The sequence below is a fragment of the Theropithecus gelada genome, chromosome 5 (assembly GCF_003255815.1).
Source record: "Theropithecus gelada isolate Dixy chromosome 5, Tgel_1.0, whole genome shotgun sequence".
Taxonomy (NCBI): Eukaryota; Metazoa; Chordata; class Mammalia; order Primates; family Cercopithecidae; genus Theropithecus; species Theropithecus gelada.
Genome location: NC_037672.1, coordinates 37,991,153 through 38,016,900, shown reverse-complemented (window position 1 = coordinate 38,016,900; position 25,748 = coordinate 37,991,153). Strand labels below are relative to the sequence as shown.

The following is a 25,748-nucleotide window of genomic DNA, read 5'->3' as shown; positions in this document are numbered from 1 at the left end:
TAGTCCCGCTACTCGGGGGACTGAGGCAGGAGAATCGTTTGAACCCAGGAGGTGGAGGTTACAGTGAACCGAGATCACGCCATTGTACTCCAGCCTCGGCGACAGAGCGAGACTCCATCTCAAAAAAAAAAAAAAAAAAAAAAAAAAAAAGAATATTTAAAATATTTTTTGATAAAGTTTTATACTGTTAAAATACTGACAAATGATTATAAGAGCATTAGTGACCTGAGGAGGGGAAAAAATTATAGTATCTAATTTTTATAAGCCATAAATTCAAGAACAAGTAAATAAATCAAGTACTTCTTTCTTAAGGCTCCTGTATTTTGTATCACATTTCTTGTACTTCATATCAAATTATAAGTAATGATTAAACAAATAAATTAGTTGAATGTTTCTTGAGTGATGAACTGCCATCAACTAACACAGATGCTAATCAGTTAAAGTTCTGAAAGAACAATGGAACTTTGTAACACTATCATCATTGTTATTATAGGCTACTTCTGATGTTGGCATATGCCCAGTTAATAATTTTCTTGTCAAGAACTTTCAGAGTATTTTGGTTCAGATGCTGAAACAAGTCAGGATAACCGGGGAGCATTTCAGTCTCAGTGTTCAAGGTCTCATACCCTGAGACTGATTCAATAGGTCTGAGGTGAGATTTGAACATCATATTTTAAAAATAATTTTATTTTCGGCCGGGCGCGGTGGCTCAAGCCTGTAATCCCAGCACTTTGGGAGGCCGAGACGGGCGGATCACGAGGTCAGGATATCAAGACCATCCGGGCTAACACGGTGAAACCCCGTCTCTACTAAAAATCCAAAAAATTAGCCGGGCGTGGTGGCGGGCGCCTGTAGTCCCAGCTACTCGGGAGGCTGAGGCAGGAGAATGGCGTAAACCCGGGAGGCGGAGCTTGCAGTGAGCTGAGATCCGGCCACTGTACTCCAGCCTGGGTGACAGAGCGAGACTCCGTCTCAAAAAAAAAAAAAAAAAAAAAAAAAAAAAAAAAAAAAAAAAAAAAATTTATTTTCAATATTATTGACAAATAACAATTGTATATATTTATAGGGTATAATGTGAAGTTTTGATACGTGTATATGTGGTGAACTGCTAAAATCAGGGTAATTAACAAATTCATTACCTTTAATATTTATCAATTCTTTATGGTGAAAAACATGTAGAGCCCTCTCTTTTAGCTATTTAAAGCCCTCTCTTTTAGCTATTAACCATAGTCACCTTCCTGTGTTCTAGCACACGAGAACTTGTTCCTCCTAATTGTAACTGTGCACACTGACCCAAGTCTCTCTTTGGCACTCCCCACCCTCAGCCTCTGGTAAGCACCTCTGGTAAGACTTCCTTACTCTTTTTTCTCCTATTACATCTTTTGTTTAGCATGTAATAGGAAAAGAGAATTAAGGAGGTATTGGTGAGCGATTAAGCACATTTTAGGAAGTTCTAGAGCTGTGCTGTCCAATACAGTAGCCACTAGCCCCATGAGGCTCTTTTAATTTAAATAAAAATTTTTAATTCAGTTCTTTAGTTGGACTAGTCGTATTTCAAGTGTTCAACAGTCTCTTGGGGCTGGTGGCTACCAAATAGGATGGTACAGATATGGAACATTTCCATCAATGCTGAAAGTTCCATTGTGCAGTGCTGGTCTAGAGTCCTATAGACCTGGGTTCAACTCTCACTCTGTCACTCACTATGTATAATTCTGGACAAGTTATTTAACTTCTCTAAGGCTTACTTTCTTTAACAGCACAACAGAAATAATACATAGTGCTGTCTTTTAGGGGATCCCTCAAGAGAGGATTATTAAATGATATAATGCATGCACAGCCCTAGGGCAGATTAGTACACAATCGAGGAAAGCTACTGTTAGTAGAACCCTACTTTTCAGTGGCCAATGGGAAGGCCTGTAATTATAGTCTTTTGTCTTTTTTTTTTTTTTTTTTTTTTTGAGACGGAGTCTCGCTCTGCCGCCCAGGCTGGAGTGCAGTGGCCGGATCTCAGCTCACTGCAAGCTCCGCCTCCCGGGTTCACGCCATTCTCCGGCCTCAGCCTCCCGAGTAGCTGGGACTACAGGCGCCCGCCACCTCGCCCGGCTAGTTTTTTGTATTTCTTAATAGAGACGGGGTTTCACCGTGTTAGCCAGGATGGTCTCGATCTCCTGACCTCGTGATCCGCCCGTCTCGGCCTCCCAAAGTGCTGGGATTACAGGCTTGAGCCACCGCGCCCGGCCTCTTTTGTCTTTATATAATGTTGTTTGGATGGTTGTCTTTTTTAAAAAAATGATCCCTGGTATTATCATTTTTCATAACTAAATTTCATACTTCTTATTTAAAATGGCTTTTAGTAAACATCCTAACCCACAACACAAATATCCAGGAATAGGCCATTCCTGAAGCATTTAAAATATATTTCTCTCTGATTTCTACTTGATCTTTTACATAACAACAGAGGAAATACATCTAACATCTCTGCTTAGTTTTACTTATATGATACCACTAAGATAGTAAATCGTATTTCAAAAAATTACATAAGATCATTCAAATCTTTTATATTAGACTTTCACTGTAATGAATACATTGCTGAATATTTCTAGTCTACAGGGAAACATTTAATTTGCAGCTTATGTCTTTCTCTGCAGTAGGCAATGAATTTTAAAGTCAGAAAAATGCCTAAACATAGAAAAGAGGCAAGTATCAAATAGAAACAAGTCACTAACTATTCACAGAGCAACTACTCTGCATTGCACCAGTTAGAAACTGGGGGAATGCTAAGAAAGATATTATTCCCTAGTGAAGGGACTTGGAATTTGAAGAGTCAAGCTCCATATCTGGAAAAAGTGAATTAGCAACTCTAACCCTTGTAATTCCCCAGATTTTACATGTGCTTACATGTACATGTGCTCACACAATATTCACCATGACCAATACACCTTTTTATTATAAACTATTTAGATCCTTTTACTTTTATCGCCAGAATTTACACTAGAATTTCTTAACGGAGTAATTTTTCAAAAGAAGTTTTAGAAATTAATTTATAAAAGTTATACTGTCTATGATTATGAGTAGGAAAAAAAGCTCTTTTGAAACTGTAAAGAGTCTGTTTGGCTCACTCTCTAGGGAAGTGATTTACTCCTAGTTTGTGGCATTCAGAACTCATGTTTTTGCAGAAGTGTGCTTACTATATTACGAATCTTTTGTCATCTTTTACAAATATTCAAAACTACAAGGTGCAAGGTATAGGCTAGCAGTCTCTACATTTGATACATATCCTTTTCAGTATACTTTTAAGCATGTGCCCAAATATATATTTACTAATTTAAAAAAGATATAGATGCCATTGTACAATTTTTATATAATATACAGACAAAAATAGAAATTTAAAAGACAAAATGTAAACAGAAGCTTTTATATATATTTTTAACCATTACTCCAATTGATCATCTTGTGCATCTTTAATTGGAGTATAATTGCTATTAGAATACAGAAAAGGCGAAGATCAGTATGGGCTAGTGTTTAGAAAGTCAACAAGTAGTAGGTGCGAATTGAAATATGTCTTGACATTTAGATGGGTGAGGAAGAAGAGGAGACAAGGCAGTTGTGTAAAGAGAAATAGTAAGAGCTAAGGAAAATGGACGTCTTCACCCTTTCCCTCCTCAAGAGAAATATATTTTGATTTGGAAATTTATAGGGCATTTTTCCCCTGGGATAGTGCCAGAATATCTGTGGTGAAGAGAGTTAAATGCTGTTTATAAGAATCCAATTTTCTTAAATAATAACCAGTATGAAGGGGAAAGGAAATGGACATTTTTATACAATGCTGATGAGAATTAAAATAGAAATGTTCCTGAAATGACTTTGAAAATACAAATCAAAACCCCTCAAATGTGAACATCCTTAGGATTTTGTCCAAAAGAATCATCAATATGTACAGAGATCTAGCTACAGGGAGGGTTTCTCACAGGTTGTTTCTAATAGAGAAATACTAGAAACAATCTACATTCAAAAAAATAGAATACTGGTTAAATAAACAAAAGGACAATCCAAGCACGGAAGAATGATGGAGCCATTTGAAAAGATACAGAATATTTAATGGCCTACAGAGCTATTTAGTGGACATTGTTTTTGCCTATCCAGCATTCCTTCTTACGGTAATAAAACCCATCTCTACTTTTTCAGAAACCACACATTCCCTGCCTCAGTCTACAGGGAATGGTCAGAGGTGTAGAAGCCAATGAGGCCTTGCCAATAAGAGTATCGTATCTCCTAGCAATAACCATTGGTTCAGGTGGGCACAGGACCCAAACAAGACCAATCAGAGTCAACTTCATGATGTTTGATCACCCTCTTGGAAAAGTGTCACTTTCTTTCCATTGAGCTTGCTAAGCTGACAAAAAGTAAACTTGGAGCTGTTAATGGCCTTTCTGCTACCACACTGAGAGACTACCTGAGATGATGGCATCACAAATGAAAACAGAAGTTAGAAATAGAGAAAAATAGATTATTGGTGTTATTTCATCATTTGGATCCAGCCATGTCTAAAGCTAGACTCTATCCTTGGACTTTTTATTTCTGTGAACCAAAAATTTCTAGTTTTTGTTTAAGTCAGTTTGATTTGGGCTTCTGTCATTTTCAACCATGAGTTCTAATTTACAAACTTACATTAGGGCAAAAAAAGCAGGCTACAAAACAAAAGGTACAATGAGATTGAGATTTTTATTTTAAAAACACATACTATACATGTACAGAAAATATAACAGGACACTTCCTCAAATTAACAGTTGGCATTTTGAGGTGGCTGGGTAGTTGATGATTTTTACTTTTTCCATTTTTACTTATCTGTCTTTTCTAATGGCTCTATGGTAAAAAAAATATATATATATATGTATATATATATGGTAAAAAATATAAAAATATATAAATATGGTAAAATATATATATAAGGTAATAGGGAAAATTCACTTAAAAATTAGATCTAAAGAACTCTGAAGCATTCTATTCAGCCATCTTCACTTCCTGCACTCTGTTGATTATAATCCCAGATCCATTCTTTATATCTACTGGAGACATGGCTGGAGACATGGCTACCCAGGGTGAGACTGTATTTCTGAGCCTCCTTTGTAACTAGTTGTGGCCATGTGACCAATGAATATATGCAGAACTGATATGTGCAACCTGTGTCGCTTGCTTAATGTCTTCCCTTTCCTCTCTTTGGTCCTTCCTACAGGTTGGCATGCTGAGGGACAGCTGAGTAAGCTTCAATCATGCAGAAAAGACAACATCATACAGTAAGGAGAAACAATATAACAGGAACCTGGGTCTCTGAATGAACTCATGAAGCAGAGCTACCTACCCGCCCTGGGCGACTTGCCCACCTGTGAGGTGGGCAATTAGATTGAATAAACTTCAATCTAATTTCAGCCACTGTGTTTATGAATGTCTTTGTTATATCATTTTAGCCTATGCCTTACTAATATGCTTCCTAAAGTTAAATGAGCAAATTATGTAGTTATGTAGTTATCTACGAAGTGTGTGTGTCTACATGCCATCATTTTCATGCCCAATATATCTGATTCTAAACACTTAAACCCTCACTCTCTAGTTCCAAGTGAAACACAGGTAAAATAAAATGTGAGTGATAAATGGCATTTAAGACAGATTTTCTGCTTAAACAATTTGGAGTTTAAAAGGTCAATTGTGTAACTGTAGGACCTATCCTTTTCATATGCCGATTCTTCAACTTTCCCAGGAGTTCTGGGAACTATTATGATTCAATAAATTCCTATTTCTGGTTAAATCATCCGGTCAACTTCAGTTGCTTAAAACTAAGAACTCTGATGGATACAGCATACAGATAGCCTTCTGAGGGTTCATGAACTCCTTGAACCCTATATGAAATATTTCACACACACACACACACACACACACACACACACACAGTTTTCTGGGGAGAGGTTACATAGCTTAAGTCACATTCTCAAAGGGGTCCATGATAAGATGTGGGCATATATGTGAGAGGGGAGACAATGCAATATTGTCCTTTCCAGATACAAGTTCATTATAAACTTCTCTGCTACCGCTGGAAACACATTTTTTTTTCCATTATAGGATTTTAACTTAAAACTGAACCAGAATTAATAGACCGGATCAAACAATAAGATGCAGAGACAACATAAAGAGGGTCCAGAAAAAGGAGAATGCCCATGAGGAGTGGTGATATTATGCAGATAACCTCTTGCTGGGAGGGAAGGAGGACCTATGCCTTCAGGATAAGTTGAGGAGTAGCAAATCAATTGACCAAAAAATAAAAGAGTTTGAGATATCTGCAGTGGAAAGAGAGAGAGGCAAGCAATCAGTAAGACAGGTTAGAAGATCGTGGATAAAGAGTTATGGGGCAAGGTGTGGTGGCTCACGCTTGTAATCCTAGCACTTTGGGAGGCCAAGGTGGACAGACCACTTGAGCTCAAGAGTTCAAGACCAGCCTGGCCAAGGCAGTGAAACTCCATCTCTACTAAAAATATAAAAAAATTAGCTGGACACGGTGGTACACGCCTGTAATCCCAGCTACTCTGGAGGCTAAGGCAGGAGAATTGTTTGAACCCAGGAGGCAGAGATTGTAGTGAGCCAAGATCCCACCACTGCATTCCAGTCTAGCCTGAGTGACAGAGCAAGACTCTGTCTCACCAAAAAAGAAAAAAAAAAAAAAAAAGACTTATGGGTGAGTCATATGGGTGAGTCAAGAGATTATACCTGTAACCTAGCCAAGCTTGCCATTCTCAAGAACTAAAAGAGAATTAACTGAAGAAAGGTGAAACTGGTTAGAATGAATAATTAGCTACATGCTATAGCTAAACTCTGTGATTAAATGAATAGTCATAGGTATGTAGGCAATATATTAATAGTACAGTGTTTGTTAAGAGCATGAAATCTACAACTTAATTGTTTGAGTTCAAAAATGCAACTATTTCCAAGTGATCAAGGTCAATACCAACAGTGGTAAGTCAGATTAACGGTGTGCATCTTTGATATGATGTGATAAAAATGGCATTTTATCTCTGTGGTATTCCTCCCCAAAACCCATAACCTCAGTCTAATTATGGGAAAACAAACCTCAATTGAGTAAGAAATTCTACAAAACACCTGATTAGTATGATTAGTACTCCCAAAACTGCCAAGGCCATCAAAAGCAAGTAAAATCTAAGAAACTGTCATAGCCAAGAGGAGGCTAAGGAGACATAATGATTTAATGTAATGTGATATCTTGGATAGGATCCTGGAACTCAAAAGAGCATTAGGTAAGAAACTAAAGAAATGTGAATATAGTATGGACTTTAGTTAACAATAATGTATCACCACTGGTTCATTACTAGTAACCCATGCACCATATTAATGTAAGATATAAATAACAGGGGAACCTGGATATGGGGTAGATAGGAACTTACTGTAACATATTTGTAATTTTCCTGTAAATGTAAAATGGTCCTAAAAAAATAAAGTTTCTTTTTAAAAAATGCAGTCATTTCACTTACTAACCTTGAGCAAGTTACTTAGCCTTTCTGTGCCTCACTTGACTCATCTATAAAATTAAAATTAGGTTGGTAACGGCAGCAACCTAACTCAAGAATGTGCTGTGAAGACTAAATGAGTTAACATAGTAAAGTGCTTAGAATAGTGCCTCACAGTTAGGAAGCACCTGTTTAGTATCAGCAATGATTATTTGTTAACACAGATGCTCCTTAACTTATGATGGGGTTATGTCTGGATAAACCCAACAAAAATCGAAAATGCACTTTCAACTTAGGATATTTTTTCAACATATTGTACGTTTATTGGGATGTACCCCATTGTAAGTCGCAGAATGTACTGAATGCATGAGGCTTTTCCATCATTGTAAAGGTGAAAAATTTCATGTCAGGAAGCATCTGTACTTGTAAAGTGCAGTAAAATTGTATGCAAAAGGAGTAAAAATAGCCTGATGATATTAAACTCTTAACTTTATAAATGAAATTGAAATAAAATTCCTCCAATTGAAAATATGTCAAAAATTACATAATTTCAAGGTCAGTAAATCAAGGGAAGTATAAACCACGTTTATACTATGGTTACATGTTGGGCCACCATATAGATTTTGCTAGCCCTGGTATGAATTCATCCTCAATTAAGGATCTAGGATCCTATTGCTCACATAAAAGGTGACAGCTCTGTTACTGAAGGTCTAAAATTCCTCATGTTATAAGAAGACTAAGTCTGTATTTTAATACCAAAGTAATGACTTAGATGACTCTCATGGAGAAAAGGTAGCAAGGCTACAGAGGCAAGGTCAAAGTTAAAAGGCGAGAAACTTTTAAATCACTTAGGTGGATGGTAGTAGAAATTACCAGAAGTCTAAGACTCAGACAGACATCTTTCCTTGTTAGAATACAACTGATAAAACATGACCAATATATGCTGCCTCTTAATTCCTGCTTTAAACTGTCCAGATCCACCGTGGTTAATGAGATTCTGAGTATGTAAAACCACTTAGCTGTCTTCCCCTTTTTCTAATAACTCAAAATTTCAGTTTAAGTTCTGAAATTCATGTAAATATTATGATGGTTAAAACAAGTAATTAGTATATCATATGTATTTCTTCATTATGTCTTTAACATTTTAAGATATCAATCTGTAGTATGCTCAGAATGTTTACTACAGATTTACTATATATTATTTGCAAAATATTATATAAGAAAAAGAATTGTTCCAAAGTTACATAAAAAAAAATTGATGGGGCCAGATGTGGTGACTCACACCTGTAATCCCAGCACTTTGGGAGGCTGAGGTGGGCGGATCACTTGAGGTCAGGGGTTCAAGACCAGCCTGGCCAACATGGTGAAACAGTGTCTCTACTAAAAATACAAAATTTAGCCAGGCACATGTCTGTAGTCCCAGCTACTTGGGAGGCTGAGGCAGGAGAATGGCTTGAACCCGGGAGGCAGAGGTTGCAGTGAGAAGAGATCGCGCTATCGTACTCCAGTCTGGGTGACAGAGCAAGACTCCGTCTCAAAAAAAAAAAAAAAAAAAAAAAATTGATGAATGTCAGTGTGACGTTAACAGTGACAGGCTTTGATTTGTTTACAGTAGATGAACAACTACTTAGAGAAGTCTGACTGCTCACTTAATCAAAAAGCTGAGTGCAAATAAATGTATCTTTATGACAAGGTCAAAGACTCAGCCAGGGCATTGAAGGAAAATATAAAAATCAGATCTATTTAATCTAGAAAAAAAATAGAGAAAAAGAATGTACACACAAAGGACTTTTCCAAAATCTTCAATGTTTGTTTTTTTCCGTATTTGCAATAAGAAGATTGAAATTTCAAACCATCCAAAATATTAAATTGCTTTGAAATATTTCCCCTCATATCTAAAAATTAAAAACATTTTGTCACAGTACATTTTATTTTTGAAATTTTATTTTTGGAATAGTTTGGTCACTGAAGATGTAAACTGTCTACACCTGTTTTACTTTGATGAGTCTTCTTGAGTAGCATTTTTTAAACAACTTCATTTATTTAAGATTTTTTTAAATGTCATTTTATTTTTATATCTCCTATAAATTAAAAATGTCAATTTAAAATTATTGAAGAATGCACATAGCAATCTCTCAGTCAAAAAAGGATAATCTTTTTATTTCATAATGAATAGCCCACCAAGATATTTCTGTATGCATACTAAAGAACAGCTTAATTTTATTTCAGTAATCATTAGCCATGCAAACTACCTTTGTTGTAAGGAATTATAGCAACCAATGTGTGTAAAATTTTTCCAAGATTACACATGTATAAAAATTTTATATTCACATTATAATTTCTCCAGTAGAGTTTCTTATGTTAAGAGTTTCTTATGTGATTTTACTTATGTTGGTAAATAAATGTTTTATTTTTTTAATTTTGTTAAAATATTCTTGATATTTTGATTTTCAAATGAAACATTTACTGTTTGGTTCTCCACAAAAATAATGAATCTTTTACTATATAAATTGTTCTCTTTATGGCAACAAGTCTCCAAAGAAAATACAAACAATGAAACCACATTAGCTCAATTGATTTCCAAATTAAATTATTAGTGGCTTCTATTCCCTTAAGATAATGCCAAGTCATGAACTAATTCAAAAAAATTTAAATTAAATACACTATTTACCTACATACAGATATTCCCCTCTCCATTACACAAATGATGACAGATGACTAGAGTATACATTTTTTATCCTTCCAATTCCACATTCTTAAGGGTAGAAGAGGAAAAGGTGGTAAATATCCTCAAGTAAGCTATACTTAAATATATAAATTCATTTTGTCTCAATCCATATGATGCCTACATCATTAATAACCAACTTACAAATTACAAGTGTTATCAAAAGCTGCACAGAAATTTTAAAAGAAAAATATAATAATCAAATTAGACAAATGATGTTATTTGTGCCTTTAAATATTTAGAAATATTTTTGAATGAAGATGGATGAGAAAGATGACTTTCATGTTCTAACTTGTTACATAATCTTACTGTAGTTTAAACTGATCAATAAGAAAATCCATTTCAAAGATAAAGCCAGATTCCAAGAAAAAGGTAGATAAAGTCACTATGAAATTACCAATTTTTTCCTTTATTTTTTCTTCTAACTGATTTCCCCTTCTTCCTGTCCCCTTTTCACCAGATAATCACATCTAACCCCTCTACATTTCCTTAAACTTTCCTGAAGGAATGTCCTTCATTTCCTTAAATAGCACACATTTCAGTGAAAGTGAAGGTAACAGGAATTAGTAGCTGTCATCTTAGAGACATGTTACTCAGTATTCTCTATATTAGTCTGGAGAGCTGTAACACAGACAGGACAAAGAGAAATAACCATAAGAAAAATATTATTGACAACTACAATTGTGTCAAAAAATTGGTAACTACAATGTGCATCTCTTTGTAGAACCTTTCCTTTTCATTAAATTAAAAAATGACTCTATAATCTGTTATAAACTAAAATGTCACATAAAATTTCATACTATAGAAATGTTTTCTGTAGTTTTGATATGAATATAGAAGGTTAATGAATGAAGCAAACCACAGGCAATGATACAGGAAATTGCTACTGTATATTATTTTCAAAGCTGAGCCAGATCTATATATAGAACACAAGATATTTCAAAATGAATGCTATTTGTTGTCTTTGTAATTTTACAGAATATTAGAACATTAAAAAAATCCTAGAAGTATCACATGTTCATACCAGGATATATGTGTATGCAGATGTACATATACAATCAGATTTTAAATAATAAATATTAAATTATTTAAAAACATTATTATAGAGCTATACCCCCACACCCCTTATTCTAACAGTAAGAAAATAATCAACCTGCATGAACTGGAATCAGATTCATTTTCTTCTTCACTAGTGCCATCATCCACTTCTGGTCTATCCAGCCAATGTGCACCGCCACAATCTTCTGCTGTAAACTCAAATGCAGGGACTTCAGAGGTGGATGCCATTGGCCAAGAAGGTGAATTCTGAAAATCCAGTTGGCTGGACCTTCGGTAACCAATTGAAGCCAAAGGCAATTGTAGGCTACATGGATCTAAAAACTTTCTCCCACCGTTTGCGCCAGTCTGTCCTCGGTTCCAAAATTCTCCCTGCTGGCTGTCAACTGTAGAATTAGGAGATGATGCTTGATGGCCAAACCACCTCCATCTGATTTTCAAAATCTGTTTCACATCAAACTCTTTACGAGAACCAGACATCCTCAGAGAAACCAAGTGATCGTCTAGGCAACGGGCAAAAAGCACTGCACACAGATTTGTGCATCCAACCAAGACAAGAGAAGTATATGCCCTGCTGTACACAACAAAAAGATGTAAAGGAAAATAAATCACATTTATATATATATCTACAATTACTTTTATGCCAATATATCAGATTTTAAAGAACAAAGGATAATGAATAAAGATGAAACACGGTGGAACATTCCGTTCAATCAGAGCAAACTCTCATCCACCTATCCTGAAGCAGCTAGACCACTTTCCTGGCTCTCCTTTCCCATACTGACCATTAGGTCTCACAAACACTGACAGCATTCATTAAAGTCCTTTCAAATGCAGAACACCACCCCCTTTTTCTTAAACCACAAATGACAGAGACAGAAAACACTATCCCCGTTGCAGTATCTCAGTCTCCGCTGCTTACTATATTAACTCTTTTATTGCTGAAACTCTATAGCATTTCCCTTTGTGCTTAAAAATAATCACTTTAAAACTAAAATGTTTCTATTTCTAAACTAAGTCCCTAAGTGAAATACCACAAAACAAGTTTTTTAAAAAGCATTTGTAAAATTAGATGAGTTATGGTGATTTTTCAAGCTGTGCTCTTTGGGTGGGGAATGAGGAGGAAAGGGGAGTACAAAGGTGGGGCTCCAGATTGTTGCCTTCACCTCTATCTTCTCCCTTCGTAAAACAAATGGATCTAATTAATATAGTAAGATCCTGGGTAAGATTTCACTTGGATAAAGAATAATAAGTCTGAAAACTAGAAAGGATAAAAAAGTAACAAATACTATTTTTCAAATAAACTGAGGCCAGGAATTCTCTATAAGTAGAAATGGGCCACTGCCAGTTAGTATAATATCCAAATGTCTATAACATTACTTAGGAAAAGGAAAGTGCGGCTCAAAAAAGCTACCAGGGACTGGGATGGGACTATTGGGTGTACAAGTGCCCTAATGGTGCCCTCTGTTGTTAGCAAAACAAACAATGGTTTGAACATGGTTACAGTTAAGGCAAATTGATAAAGCAAATAAAAATAAATCAAACTAAAAAATACTGAGTAGTTATTGTGAACAATGCAATCTACTAGGCATTGTCAGGGACACAGAGATATATACATCTTGGTTCCTAACACCCAAAATAATTAAATCTAGCTATTGAACCAAATACAAAATATTTGATAAGGTAAAATAAGAAACATTAAAATGCTGCAATATTAAAGTGTGATCTATCAATGCAGAATTTGAGTTTTCAGGGTGCTCAGAATTTACTCCTTTATCAATTAATTCCATACAAAAGGCGATGCCTATGTAAGCTGACCAAAAAACAAAAACAAAAACTACTTTGGAGGTTTACAAAAATATTGTGAGGCATACATCTTAACCTCACACAACTCTTTAGGAGAATACAAATTATTCAGAGAAACAAGAATGAGAAGCATAAAAAGCCAAGTACAATTTCGTGCTAAATAATATGGGGAAACATAAAAACTGTATGAAAGAAAGGAGATATCAGGATGGTAATGGATGGTATGGGCCAGTTGCATTAGGGAGAAGGCTGCTAAGAATAGTAAAATGTTGTTTAGGTAGAATGACAGATTTCTATAGAAAAAGATTCTAATAAAAGCATGAGGTGGGTATATCTACAAGGAAGAAGTGGGAAATAATCAGTTTGATCAGCCAGCCATACCTAATTAATTTTAAGGTATAGTAAGAGATGAAGTTAGATGAATACAATGAGATAAAATGCCTTGAGCATGCAGCAAAGGCATTATTGAATGGACTGTTGAACAGGACAATGTTTTAGAAAATTAACTTGGCGGTACTGTGCAGGACGCATTAGACAGTGAAAAGACACGTTCCCCTCTCCTCTCACCTTTGTCAGACTCCTTCTGATCAACACCCTTCTAACTTCACTCTACCTATCCAACTTTATTTCTAACTATTTTCCAACATAGACACACCACTTCATCGGTCAAGGCAGTCTACATTATGGTGTTTCCTCTTTTATAACACTGTTTGCCTCCCAGAGAAACTCTGGTTTAAAAAACACACTTCATCCTTCAAGGTTTAGCTCAGGCACTACCATCTTTGTAAACACTTCAGTTACTCTAAGTAGGTGGTTCTCAACAAGGGAAGCACCAACCTGCTCCTAAAGGCTTCTGGAAAATGGGTAGTGGTGGTGGTGGTGGTGGTAGATTTTTAGTTGTTGGAATGACCAGAGAGTGCTATAGGCATTGAGTGGGCAGGAGCCAGAGACAGCAAACATCTGGCAATGAAAGATACCTTTATTTTGTCAATCCTCCTCCACTCATTCCCTTGGTAATCATTGTAGACGCCAAGCTTGGTACATACAGCCTTTCACACGTCTCTCCATGTTTAAAAATCATGGACAAACTTATATACACATATATAGGAGTTTTTGCTATTGCTATAAGACAGATCATATTGTATTCATCTTTTAGCATTTTGCTCTTCTCATCTAATTTTATATATACATGGAAATATTAATAATCTTTTTAAGACTTACATGATATTTCACTGCTGTAAAAAAACAATTTATTAAACTATCTCCTTCCTAATGGGCATTTAGGTTGATTTCAGGTTTTGGGGTTTTTTGCCATTAAAATAATGTTGAAAGAAACATCCTTGTGAGGCTTTTATATCTACAGAATTTATTCCCAGGAGTGGACCTGCTGGGTTGAAGGTATGTGTTTATTTTATTTTATTTTATTTTATTTTATTTATTTTATTTTATTTTATTTTATTATTTTATTTTAAGACAGAATCTAATTCTGTCACCCAGGCAGGAGTACAGTGGTGCAATCTTGGCTCACTACAGGATCCATCTTCCGGGTTCACGCAATTCTTATGCCTCAGCCTCCTGAGTAGCCGGGACTACAGGCACGCACCACCATGTCCAGCTAATTTTTTATGTTTTTACTAGACATGGGGTTTCTGGAGTGCAGTGGCATGATCTCAGCTCACTGCAACCTCCGTCTTCCGGGTTCAAGCAATTCTCCTGCCTGAGCCTCCTGAGTAGCTGGGATTACATGCGTGCGCCACCATGCCTGGCTAAGTTTTGTATTTTTTCAGTAGAAATGGGGTTTTACCATGTTGGCCAGGCTAGTCTCAAACTCCTGACCTCAACTGATCCGCCCGCCTCGGCCTCCCAAAATGCTGGGATTACGGGCGTGAACCACCGTGCCTGGCCATATTGTCTTTTTAATTTTAGTCATTCTGACAGGTGTGTAATGGTATCCCATTTGGTTTTCCTTAACATTTTCTTCATTATTAATGTGGCTGAGTAACTCTTCATGTTTATTGGTCATTTGGATATCCCCCATGAAGTGGCTATTTAGGCCTCTATTTTTTTTTTCTGTTAAGTTATCAATCTTTATCTTCTTGATTTGTAGTTCTTATATTTCTGATATTTCTTTATAAAAAATATGAAGTAAGCTTAAACATTAATGCCTTTATGGAATGAAATTCAGCATTTACTTAAAAAACACCTTTTCTTCTGTTCCAACAACTTTCACCAATATAAAATTATTTCGCCCCAAAATTTATCCAGCTCTGATGACAAGTATTTCCCAGGAAAATTATTTATAAAAGATCAGTATGTATTAAAAACCATTACATTGTTAAATTATCAAAATGGTCTTCACTGACTACTCTCTGTAAACTAGACCCTTCATCATTCACAAGCCCGCTGACCCTCCTAATTTTTTTCATAGTGTTTACCACCACCTGGCATATTAGATGTTTATTTGCTTGTTGTCTTTATCCTCACTACAAAGTAAGCTCGAGTGGAGCTTTGTTTTGGTTATGACTGTAATCCCAGCACTTATAATAGAATAGTACCTAGGAGACAGTAAGTGCTCAATAAATATTTCTCTAATGAATACACAAATTATTCAACAATTATAAGAGCAATAATAAAATCCAACAATTGTAAGAGCAATAATAAAAGTAGATACTTATACTGTCTATTTTTTAAATTATAAAATAAATTAAGAATCTAATTTTAAAATTACAGACACATTTACCTTGGTGATAAAATCTTTCTTTTTTTTTTTTTTGAGACAGGGTATCACTGTGTCACACAAGCTAGAGTGCAGTGGCTCGATCTCAGCTCACTGCATCCACAACCTCCTGAGCTCAGGTGATCCTTCCATCTCAGCTCCCACGTAACTAGGACTACAGGCACCCGCCACCACACCTGGCGAATTTTTGTAGAGCCAAGGTTTTGCCATGTTGCCCAGGCTAGTCTTGAATTTCTGAGCTCAAGTGATCTACCCACCACAGCCCCCCAAAGTCCTAAGATTACAGGCCTGAGCCACGGTGCCTGGCTGGCAAAATCATACAGTATTTTTTCAACTTAGGAGAAAAATCACAATGTTATTCTAAGAATTTCTTTTTTCTATTAATTCTTAAGGCATAAAATTCTATCACTTGAAATCCAATGGCTAAACAGCAGATGTCTTTTCAAGTGGACACACTTTCTTCAAACTAATTACAAAATTATATTCTGTACCTCTGATTTTATAACCTTGCTTTATTTCAGGTTAAACTTGAGATACAAAAGCTCAAGTATTATTTAAAATAGATAATATGTGTCAATTATGAATACATTTTTCAAAATGTAATTAAAGGACCCATGTGCAATTTGTTTCAAAACTGCTCAAATCTTAGTCTGTGAATTTAAAAGATGACACTATTCAGTATCACAACAGAAACACTGAAATGTCATTAAGATAGACTGAAGGTGAGCTAACTTTAACAGCGTGGTTTTTAAAGCTATGTCTTTACTCAATTTAAATCATGGCTATTTGGTAGCTAGTTTATATTACTAATCATCATTATATCAATCTCTCTTCACATAGAGTTTTTTAGGTAACAGTATTTACGGCTCATCAATTTTAATAAATCTATTTCTAAAGTTTTAAGTGTGTGATATACACTGCATTAAAAAACATCAAGAATTTTACCATACTAACCCAGCAGCTCTCACCTCTCTGTTTTTCCTCAGTTATAAAAAGAGTAAGTTGCATTGCATGATTTTGAAGAGCCCTCCAAAGTTTAATAATTCTGGGATACTTTTTAAATTTTGTCAAATTAGGTCTATCAGAATTTGATTTAAAATATTTGAATATTAATATAATTCTACCAGCATGTAAATTCCCTAACACTTAAAAATGTATGATGGTGGAAAATTTCAGTTAATTATTTACCCTAAATGATTTGAGATCTACTTTTACTAAACTTGATTTTAATTCTAGAAATAACACCAGATATTCTGTACTGCTTCTCCATTCTCATAAAAAGCAAACATTATAAATGTAAAAAATATACTGTATTTCTATAAATGCAACAAATCTTTTGTTCTGTAAGCAGAACAAAATGCAAAGATGAGGAAATAGACCACAAAAATCAATCAGGACAGGGACCACTATATCTCTAATAACCTGTACAGAACATGGTATTTAAATCATTTCTGAATTTAAATTTTAAAAAATGAATAAACTAATGGCATAGACCTTGACTTGAAAGATTTTAAAATCCAGCAATAGAGGGTCTGGAATGAAACTCCTACTGAATTAAGAAGAGGTAAGTATGTCCTTTATTTGGGTGAGGTTGAGGTTTTTGAGGTGAGGGTTTAGAAATATACCTCAAGATTAATTTGGCAATGGTGAAAAATGGATTTGCGAGGGAAGATACCTCGTAAGGAAACCAGTCAGAAAACTCTACCATGTGAGAGGCACAGTTCAAACTTGACTCAAAGCAACAAGATCTGAAAGGGTGGTGGAAGTTGAGGATATTACAGAGGCCTTATAGGATGGCTGTGGCAAACAGACAGGAAAAAGTCAAAGATGACAGCATTTTCAAGTTTGAGTGACTGGAAGAAGAATACTAAAATTAACACAAATAAGGAGGTAAGAATATTGTTTCAGGAGGATTGAGTGCGGCTTTAGACATGTTTGGTTTTAACCATATATCAAGCAATCAAACAGCTAGGATAGGATCTAGAGCCAAAAATTAATCTATTTAAGAAACCGGAAATTTAAAGTGTGAACAAGTGAGCCCTGGGTTAACACTGGTTATCTTTGTATTCTATTCACTCGCTACCACAAACACATGGCACCAAAATGTCTTCTGTAATAAAAAACTTACAGTTTGAAATACAAAACTAAGATTTCTAGCACAATGTTAAATCTTTCACTTTGTTAAAAACAACTGGGAAATACTTCTAATTTAATCAGTAAATGAAAATTTTAAAATGTCAAATTTAAATTTAGGCTGGGTGCAGTGGCTCATGCCTTAAAAGTGTTAAATTTAAGTAAATGCTAAATTTCATGCCATAAAGGCATTAATGTTTAAGCTTACTTCTTATTTTTTATGAAGAAAATATCAGAAATATAAGAACTACAGGCCGGGCGCGGTGGCTCAAGCCTGTAATCCCAGCACTTTGGGAGGCCGAGATGGGCGGATCACGAGGTCAGGAGATCGAGACCATCCTGGCTAACACGGTGAAACCCCGTCTCTACTAAGAAATACAAAAAATAGCCGGGCGAGGTGGTGGGCGCCTGTAGTCCCAGCTACTCGGGAGGCTGAGGCAGGAGAATGGCGTGAACCCGGGAGGCGGAGCTTGCAGTGAGCTGAGATCCGGCCACTACACTCCAGCCTGGGCTACAGAGCGAGACTCCGTCTCAAAAAAAAAAAAAAAAAAAAAAAAGAACTACAAATCAAGAAGATTAAAAAAAATCCCAGCACCCCTGAGGGTGGATCACTTGAGGTCAGGAATTCGAGACCAGCCTGGCCAACATGGTGAAACTCTGTCTCTACAAAAATACAAAAATTAGCTGGATGCAGTGACGTATGTCTGTAGTTCCAGCTACTCAGGAGGCTGAGTCAGGAGGATCGCTTGAACCTGGGAGGTGGAGGTTGCAGTGAACCAAGACTGTGCCATCACACGGTCGCCCGGGCAACAGGGTGAGACTGACACACACACACACACAATTTAAATTCAGTTGCATTATACCAAGAGATCTGGCTCTACAAATCACATGGTAGACTGAAAACTAGGCAGTCAAGAACTTTGATATATGCTCAAAACTGAAGATGACTTCATGGTAAAAGCCATATAATATAGAGATTTTATTTCTTTGTGTATCCTAAATAAATCACTGTAATATATACCTATAAGTATACATTTATGAGAGAAGATCAAGATGAAAAAGATCAAGGCAAGAAAAGTAAATGAAGTAAACTTTAACCTTTAAACTAAACTATGCCCCTTTACCATATCACTTACAATGCAGGAACTGACATTAAATTTAAAAATTATAATACAGCATGATGAAGCTACACACAGAATGCATAGGATAAGCTAAGATAGCAAGGCAAGCTTAGACAGCTGCAGAGGTCAAAGATTGATTTCCAGTCAACTTGGAACTCCGAGTACAGTGAAAGCCCCCTTTTCAGATGAAACCTACAGTTGATCCACTAAAGAAAAAAGTCAATAATCATAAAAATAATATATACATTCCCTTAAAGATGTTCTTTTAACTTGAACATATACATGCACATTCATTTGTAAATCTTTTTATATAGGTTTAATACCACATATCTGATAGGGGTCTCCTACTGAGTTTGGGTCCTTTTTCTTGCATAAGTCATACCCATAATGATCCATCATCTATGATTTCCACTTACAGTTTCTATAAATGGAAACAGAACTTAAAAGCACTTCTGAAAGAATATGAATACAGAATCCATTAGACCAGTGGTCTGTCCACCATAGGAAAACTTGTGCCAGACTGTAAATTAATGCATTGCTTTCTTCAAGGAGAAAGTCTCACCATGAAAACAAAATATCTGCTGAACCAGTGTGCATTAGTTTGCCTTATGTAGTTAATTAATATTCTAATGTGTGCTCCTTATATCCTTGAGGACCCCTAATAGTCTGAAGACCAGGTAGCTGGTTGATGGCCCTTGACAGGCACTGCTTTAGACTTTGATGACTTTTTCCCTAGTCTCTTACAATTATCCAGCCTTTATCCAACTTGATAGAATTTTTTAAATAACTCATTTACAGAGAGGCATCGCAAAGCATTCAACTTAATTTTCACAGGAAGAATTCTCTTTTCTTTACATTTTCATCAATTTATATGTTTACTAATGTTTTATAATTACTGTAACAAGTATAATTGTTAAAAACAGGTTTGTGAATAAACAGAACCAACTTCTGGTAAGTACTCAATTCAACGAGTAAGCAGAGATGTACAGGTCAGCTATGGAGCTGCCTACTTACCTATGAGTGTTCAGTTGGCCCGTGGTATCAGTAAGTACATTTTACAGAAGAGTGTGCATCAGGTTAGAGCTACAAGTCAGTTCAGAAGTAGTTGGTGGAGAGTCCTTCTGCTGTTATTTTCCCACATTATCACTTATTAATGGTAGCCTAAGTGACACAGTAGAAAGAGTCTGAGTCAATAGCTAAGCCACTCACCAGCTAGCTGTATAATTTGGGCAAACCATTTCACCTCTTTTGTCTTCAGTTTTCTCTTCAGTAATAGGATTAAGTGGCACATCTAAGTATTGAGTAATGGTCAGGATTTGTAGCAGCAGCTACTCTCTCTTAAGTGCCCAAATGAGCACAATAATATATAAAATACTTTAGACTGAGTGGGGCATTTTGCTGTCAGAAAAACTCCGTTAAACAGGGGTCATTCCTGCCCCCAGCCTGCCACTCCTTATAGATGAAGATATTGAAGTAAGATTAATTAACCTGACTTAATACCTATATCTGGTGAGTGGCAGGGTCCAGGATGGACTCTAAAAACCATATACTTTCGAATACACCACACTGCTTCTTGCTTTCAAAGCAAGAAGTATTCTCATTCACTACTCACAAACACCTTGTGGGGCAGGTAGAGTAGTTATGAAAATGAGGAAGTAGATTGAGAGTATAGTTGACTTGGACAAGGATAGATGTCTAGTAGAGAGTAGCAGAGCAGACAAATTCTTTGCCGATAATATCTGACCAAACTAAAAGCAAGTAAGACACAGAAGTGGGGGAAAAACAGAGTACTTAAGGAACACATGATTTCTTATATAACAAAATATTCAGTTCATCATAACTGCAGTTAAACGCCAAATGACATTTATTCACCAAGTACAAGTGCCTCACAGATTTCTCCCTACTTAGCACCCTCCCAATTTCTGCTGCTGTTTCTTACAAAGTACTGGCCTACAGTAACATCAAAAGAATCGTTTTATTCCACAACTACCTATCAGTACTGACACCTGGTAGTAAAGCAAGGGACATTTTAAAACTCAGCTAAATTAACATTATGTAGCCTTTATTTAAGCTCACCTGTAAAAGTTGTTACGGTTGATACTACTATGGTATAACAAAATCATTACTTTTGAAAATAGTCCTTTGGCTTGATGACTGGTAAAAAACAAGGTTCCCTTGCTATCCACTCCTTAGATTTTTGTCAATGTAAGTATATATTTGCTGTGCACAAGGATGAAAACTGTAATATCATTAAAAAAATGATGGAAAACCACTGCTAAATTCTTGCCTGATCCATTATGGTTGGCATGTGCTGAGACACCCAATTATCTTATGTGCCATAAAAAGTAACAATCTGGATAACCACAAATTTGTCTTTTACTGACTTCAACCAAATCCAGAAGTGCTTCAACCAAATCCAAAGATATGTGTTTCACCACATAGCTTTATGGTGATGGAGGTTAAAAAAATTTTTAATCAATCAGTACTCTCCAGTCACAAGTATCATCAATTAAAGTTGCCTGTGCTCTCTGAACACATAATGAGCCAATCACAGATCAACTTGATTCTGCTGTAGGACCAATCCAGATTTTATAAATTATATATTTTTGTTAGAACAGCATAAGTCAGGTAGGGAAAGGGTAGTAATGGGCAGCGTGAGCAATAAAGAAGAGAAAATGTGAAGCACTGTTTCTCAATTGCTCATAATTAGAAATGGTTAATCACTACAAATGTTAATTAAACCAGTTAAGCATTAAACTGCCTAGCTTGCCCTAAAACTAGACCCAAAGAAAAGCCACCAATAACCTGTTCAATAATTTAACTTCAGCAAAAAGCAAAAGGAGGATGTCAGTGGTCAAATGGAGATTAGTGGAGATCAGTCGAGGCTAGAATTTCTTGGTGTTAATCATGCATTAGATTAAATCCAATGTTCTTAGGAGGCACTTCAGAGTAGTCCTCCCAAACTCCAATGGGGGGAAGGAGATGACAAATAAATTTAGGACAAACTGATTCAGGCCGCTCCAAAGAACCATGCGGAAACCAGGCGAGCAATTCTAAACTCCTGTGGAGCAGGGACTTGAGTATTCCTTTTTCCTGCTTATCAAAGAAATAGCTCCCCAAAGAAAGGCAAATATTAAGTAGAAATGAACCAACCAACCTGAAGTCTCAATCCTCTCTTACTCTCCACGCTATCGCCAAAGTAGCCTTCTAAAGTGCAATTCTTGACTACATCACTGTACTTAAAATGTTTATTTTTGTTTGTTTTCGATCAGCTACAAGATAAATAAAAGCTAAGATCTTTAGCATGGAATTCAGGATTTTTAATGATCTAGTAGTCTTGCCTGCCTTTCCAGGCTCACCTTCCTCTCAACTTATTTTACTTCCTCCATCATAGAAAGGAGTAAATGGGCCGGGTGTGGTGGCTCACGCCTGTGATCCCAGCACTTTCGGAGGCTGGGGGGGGGGGGGGGGGGCAGATCACAAGGTCAGGAGTTCAAGACCAGGCTGGCCAATAGTGAAACCCCATCTCTAGTAAAAATACAAAAAATTAGCTGGGTGTGGTAGCGGGTGTCTGTAATCCCAGCTACCTGGGAGGCTGAGGCAGGAGTATCACTTGAACCTGAGAGGCAGAGGTTGTAGTGAGCCAAGATTGCACCACCACACTCCAGCCCAGGTGATAGAGCGAGTCTCCATCTCAATAATAATAATAATAATAATAATAAATTTAAAAAGAGTAGAAACACACTACATCAAAATAAGCAAAAGAAATATTATGGAATACTTCTTAATGAAAGGCACTGCAGATAATACAAGTATGAGTAGAGTTAAGCTTCAGTTAACCCTTTTGGCTCTGTTTCCTGGCATCTGTAAAACTAGGTACCTCAACTATGTTACTAGGTAACACTACTTATAGTAAAAATGATCCCTGTGATTAAATTTGCATCAAGACTCAGGAACCATAAATGAACCATAAATACCTCATAAGGAAGCTATAGCTTTGACTTCCCTGTGATGGCTCTTTTAATTAGCATAGCTTTTACAGAACCACCCTGGAAACTCAGTCTATGGAGTTTGTGTTAGAGTTACTGGCTCCTGTGGGACGTGTTTTGTTTTGTTTTGTTTTTTTTAAGCTAAGGCAGCTCCTGCACCACCTAGCGTGAGCTTCCTCTGAGGTGCTGCCCAGATGGCTATGAGCTGCCTGCGTGGACTGCTGTGAAAATCACTCCCACTGAGGAACATTTGATGCTGCCCTGCTGGCAAGCTATGATTCCTGTCTGATAGCCTTCTGAGTAAACAAGCTTTCTGAACTTGAAGTTTAGTTAAATCCAAGAAAACCCCTTCATTTGCACAGCAACAAGTGTCTAAGAGTCTTAATATGATATTCCAGACATTCTACAATCTAAACCTAATCTCATATACAGCTTTTACTCATCTTTTTTTTTTTTTTTTCCCTGGGAAATCCTCTTCAGGTAACATATACCACCTCCCCATAGTTAATCTCTTCAGCCACTGCTGAGGTGAAGCTATAGATATTTTTCAACCATGAAGGAGATATCGCATAGTGTGAAAATGCAAGGGAACTATGCTAGTGAAGCTAAGTGAACAAGTCTAACAGAAAATGATAGAAATGTATTGAGAATAAAGTTAGATTAAATTGGTGAAGAGATATGGTAATAGCACATTAAAATGTAAAATGTTCAGATAAAGAGTGTCTATGAGACCAGTTTGGATGGAAGAAAAGAGCAGAGCTAGGTAGTACATTACATATGCCCTTCTTCCTACATTATTACCCATGAGGAGAGGCCAGGGAGCCCTGTATCAGGATCAAAGCAGATGACTTGTAAGAGTTAGACAATTCAGTCAATCCTTACCCTCGGAGAGGAAGAAGGGATGGATGAAAGGATTACAACGGAGATGGCATTTGCCAGTGTTCAGGGAGGGAATATCGTAGTTACTTAAGTCAGATCCAGTTATACCTTCTTATCCTGATTATCATAATCAGCCTGTCCCACTAGAATTTGCAAGCTGATGTTAATTGTGTAGAGCTTTTCATGGCACCTTGGTTTCTTTGATTGAAAGCTATTATAACTGCCTCTTTCTCTACTATAAAGTTGTCAATTACGCTAATTTGTTATACCTTAAGAGTCAACTGCATTATTTCCTTAGTGGTTAAGAGCTTACGAAGACAATGCACTTAAAAATTTTTAGATCGTCTAAAATTGCTAAAGCCTCTAGTTTCAAGTTCATAAACTCTTAGATTAAAACACCCAGTAACAGCAAAACAGAGAAAAATCAGTCAACAGAGAAAAAGAAAGAAATACAAGTGCAGAAAGAGACACTAGCAAGAAATCATATAGACCTGGAGAGATAGAAAGTAGCCCTAGCTCCTAGCTTTCTGTTATTGGTGCCAGTTGCTTTTGAGGCCCAGGTGCGCTTCTCGCCCTTGGCCTCCGATATAAACTATATTCCTTTTCTAACACGACATTCTTTTTGCTTATGCTAATTTAAGTAATATTGTTTAATTTGTCATGAAATACTCCTTAAGTCCAAAAAGGCAGACAGGAACAAAGTATAACAGTTTATATATTTAGTATTTTTCACTATTTTATATATGTGTGTATACACATCATTTACACACTGTAAATGACGCCTTAAAGAGAAAGGGAGAGAGAACTCAAGTATAGTTATTTTCTATTGCGATTGTGAACTCCCCATTTATTTATTTATTTATTTATTTTCGAGATGGAGTCTCACTCCGTCGCCCAGGATGAAGTGCAGTGGTGTGATGTCCGCTTACCGCAACCTCTGCTTCCCAGGTTCAAGCGATTCTCCTGCCTCAGCCTCCAGAGTAGCTGGGATTACAGGCGTGCACCATGATGCCCAGCTAGTTTCTTTTGTATTTTTTGTAGAGATGTGGTTTCACCATTTTGGTCAGGCTGCTATCAAACTTCTGACCTCAGGTGATCCGCCCACCTCAGCCTATCAAAGTGCTGGGATTAAAAGCATGAGCCACCACGCCCGACCCTCATTTATCTTTTTATCCTCACAGGCCTAACACAGTGCCTTATACTATTTATTTATTTATTTATTTATTTTTGAGACAAGGTCTTGCTGTTCCGTAGGCTGGAGTGCAGTGGCCTGACCATGGCTCACTGCAGTGTCAACCTCCCAGGCTCAAATGATCAATCATCCCACCTCCCTACCCCCACCCCCGTGGAAGCTGGGACTGGAGGCACATGCCACTACACCTAGCTAATTTTATTTATTTTTTGTAGACACAGGGTCTCGCTATGTTGTCCAGACGGGTCTCAAAATTCCTGGACTGAAGAATCCTCCCGCCTTGGCCTCCCAAAGTGCTGGGATTGCACAGTCTTGAGCCACTACACCTGGCCCCTTATACACATTTAACAAATGTTTATTGAATGGACATACAATTTAAAAAGAATGAAATTCATTTGGCCAACATAACAAACCTAATCGTGGAGTTTTCAAAAGCATTTCATTTCAAACTAATAAAAGATGTTCTTTATAATTCTCATTAGCATAATTCTGATTAAACACACTCACATACACAAAGAAATGCTGTTTTCTATTTTCTAAATAGAATACTGTACTGACATAATTTGGATTTTGATTTATTTAGATTCTGTGTTAGCTCA

At 36.5% G+C, this 25,748-nt stretch overlaps 1 protein-coding gene across 2 annotated transcripts in view; it reads right to left on the bottom strand.

Annotated features, from left to right (window-relative positions):
* The window catches only part of KLHL5 (kelch like family member 5), a 61,135-nt gene extending 48,942 nt beyond the window's left edge, over positions 1–12,193 (bottom strand). Inside the window, exon 1 of one of the 2 annotated variants that reach the window (XM_025386101.1) lies at positions 11,390–12,193. In XM_025386101.1, coding sequence (XP_025241886.1) covers positions 11,390–11,772 — 383 coding nt within the window. In that variant the 5' untranslated portion in view covers positions 11,773–12,193. The remainder of the gene's footprint in view (positions 1–11,389) is intronic. The other variant, XM_025386102.1, reaches the window with a different exon arrangement.
* Between the last annotated feature and the right edge of the window lie 13,555 nt (positions 12,194–25,748).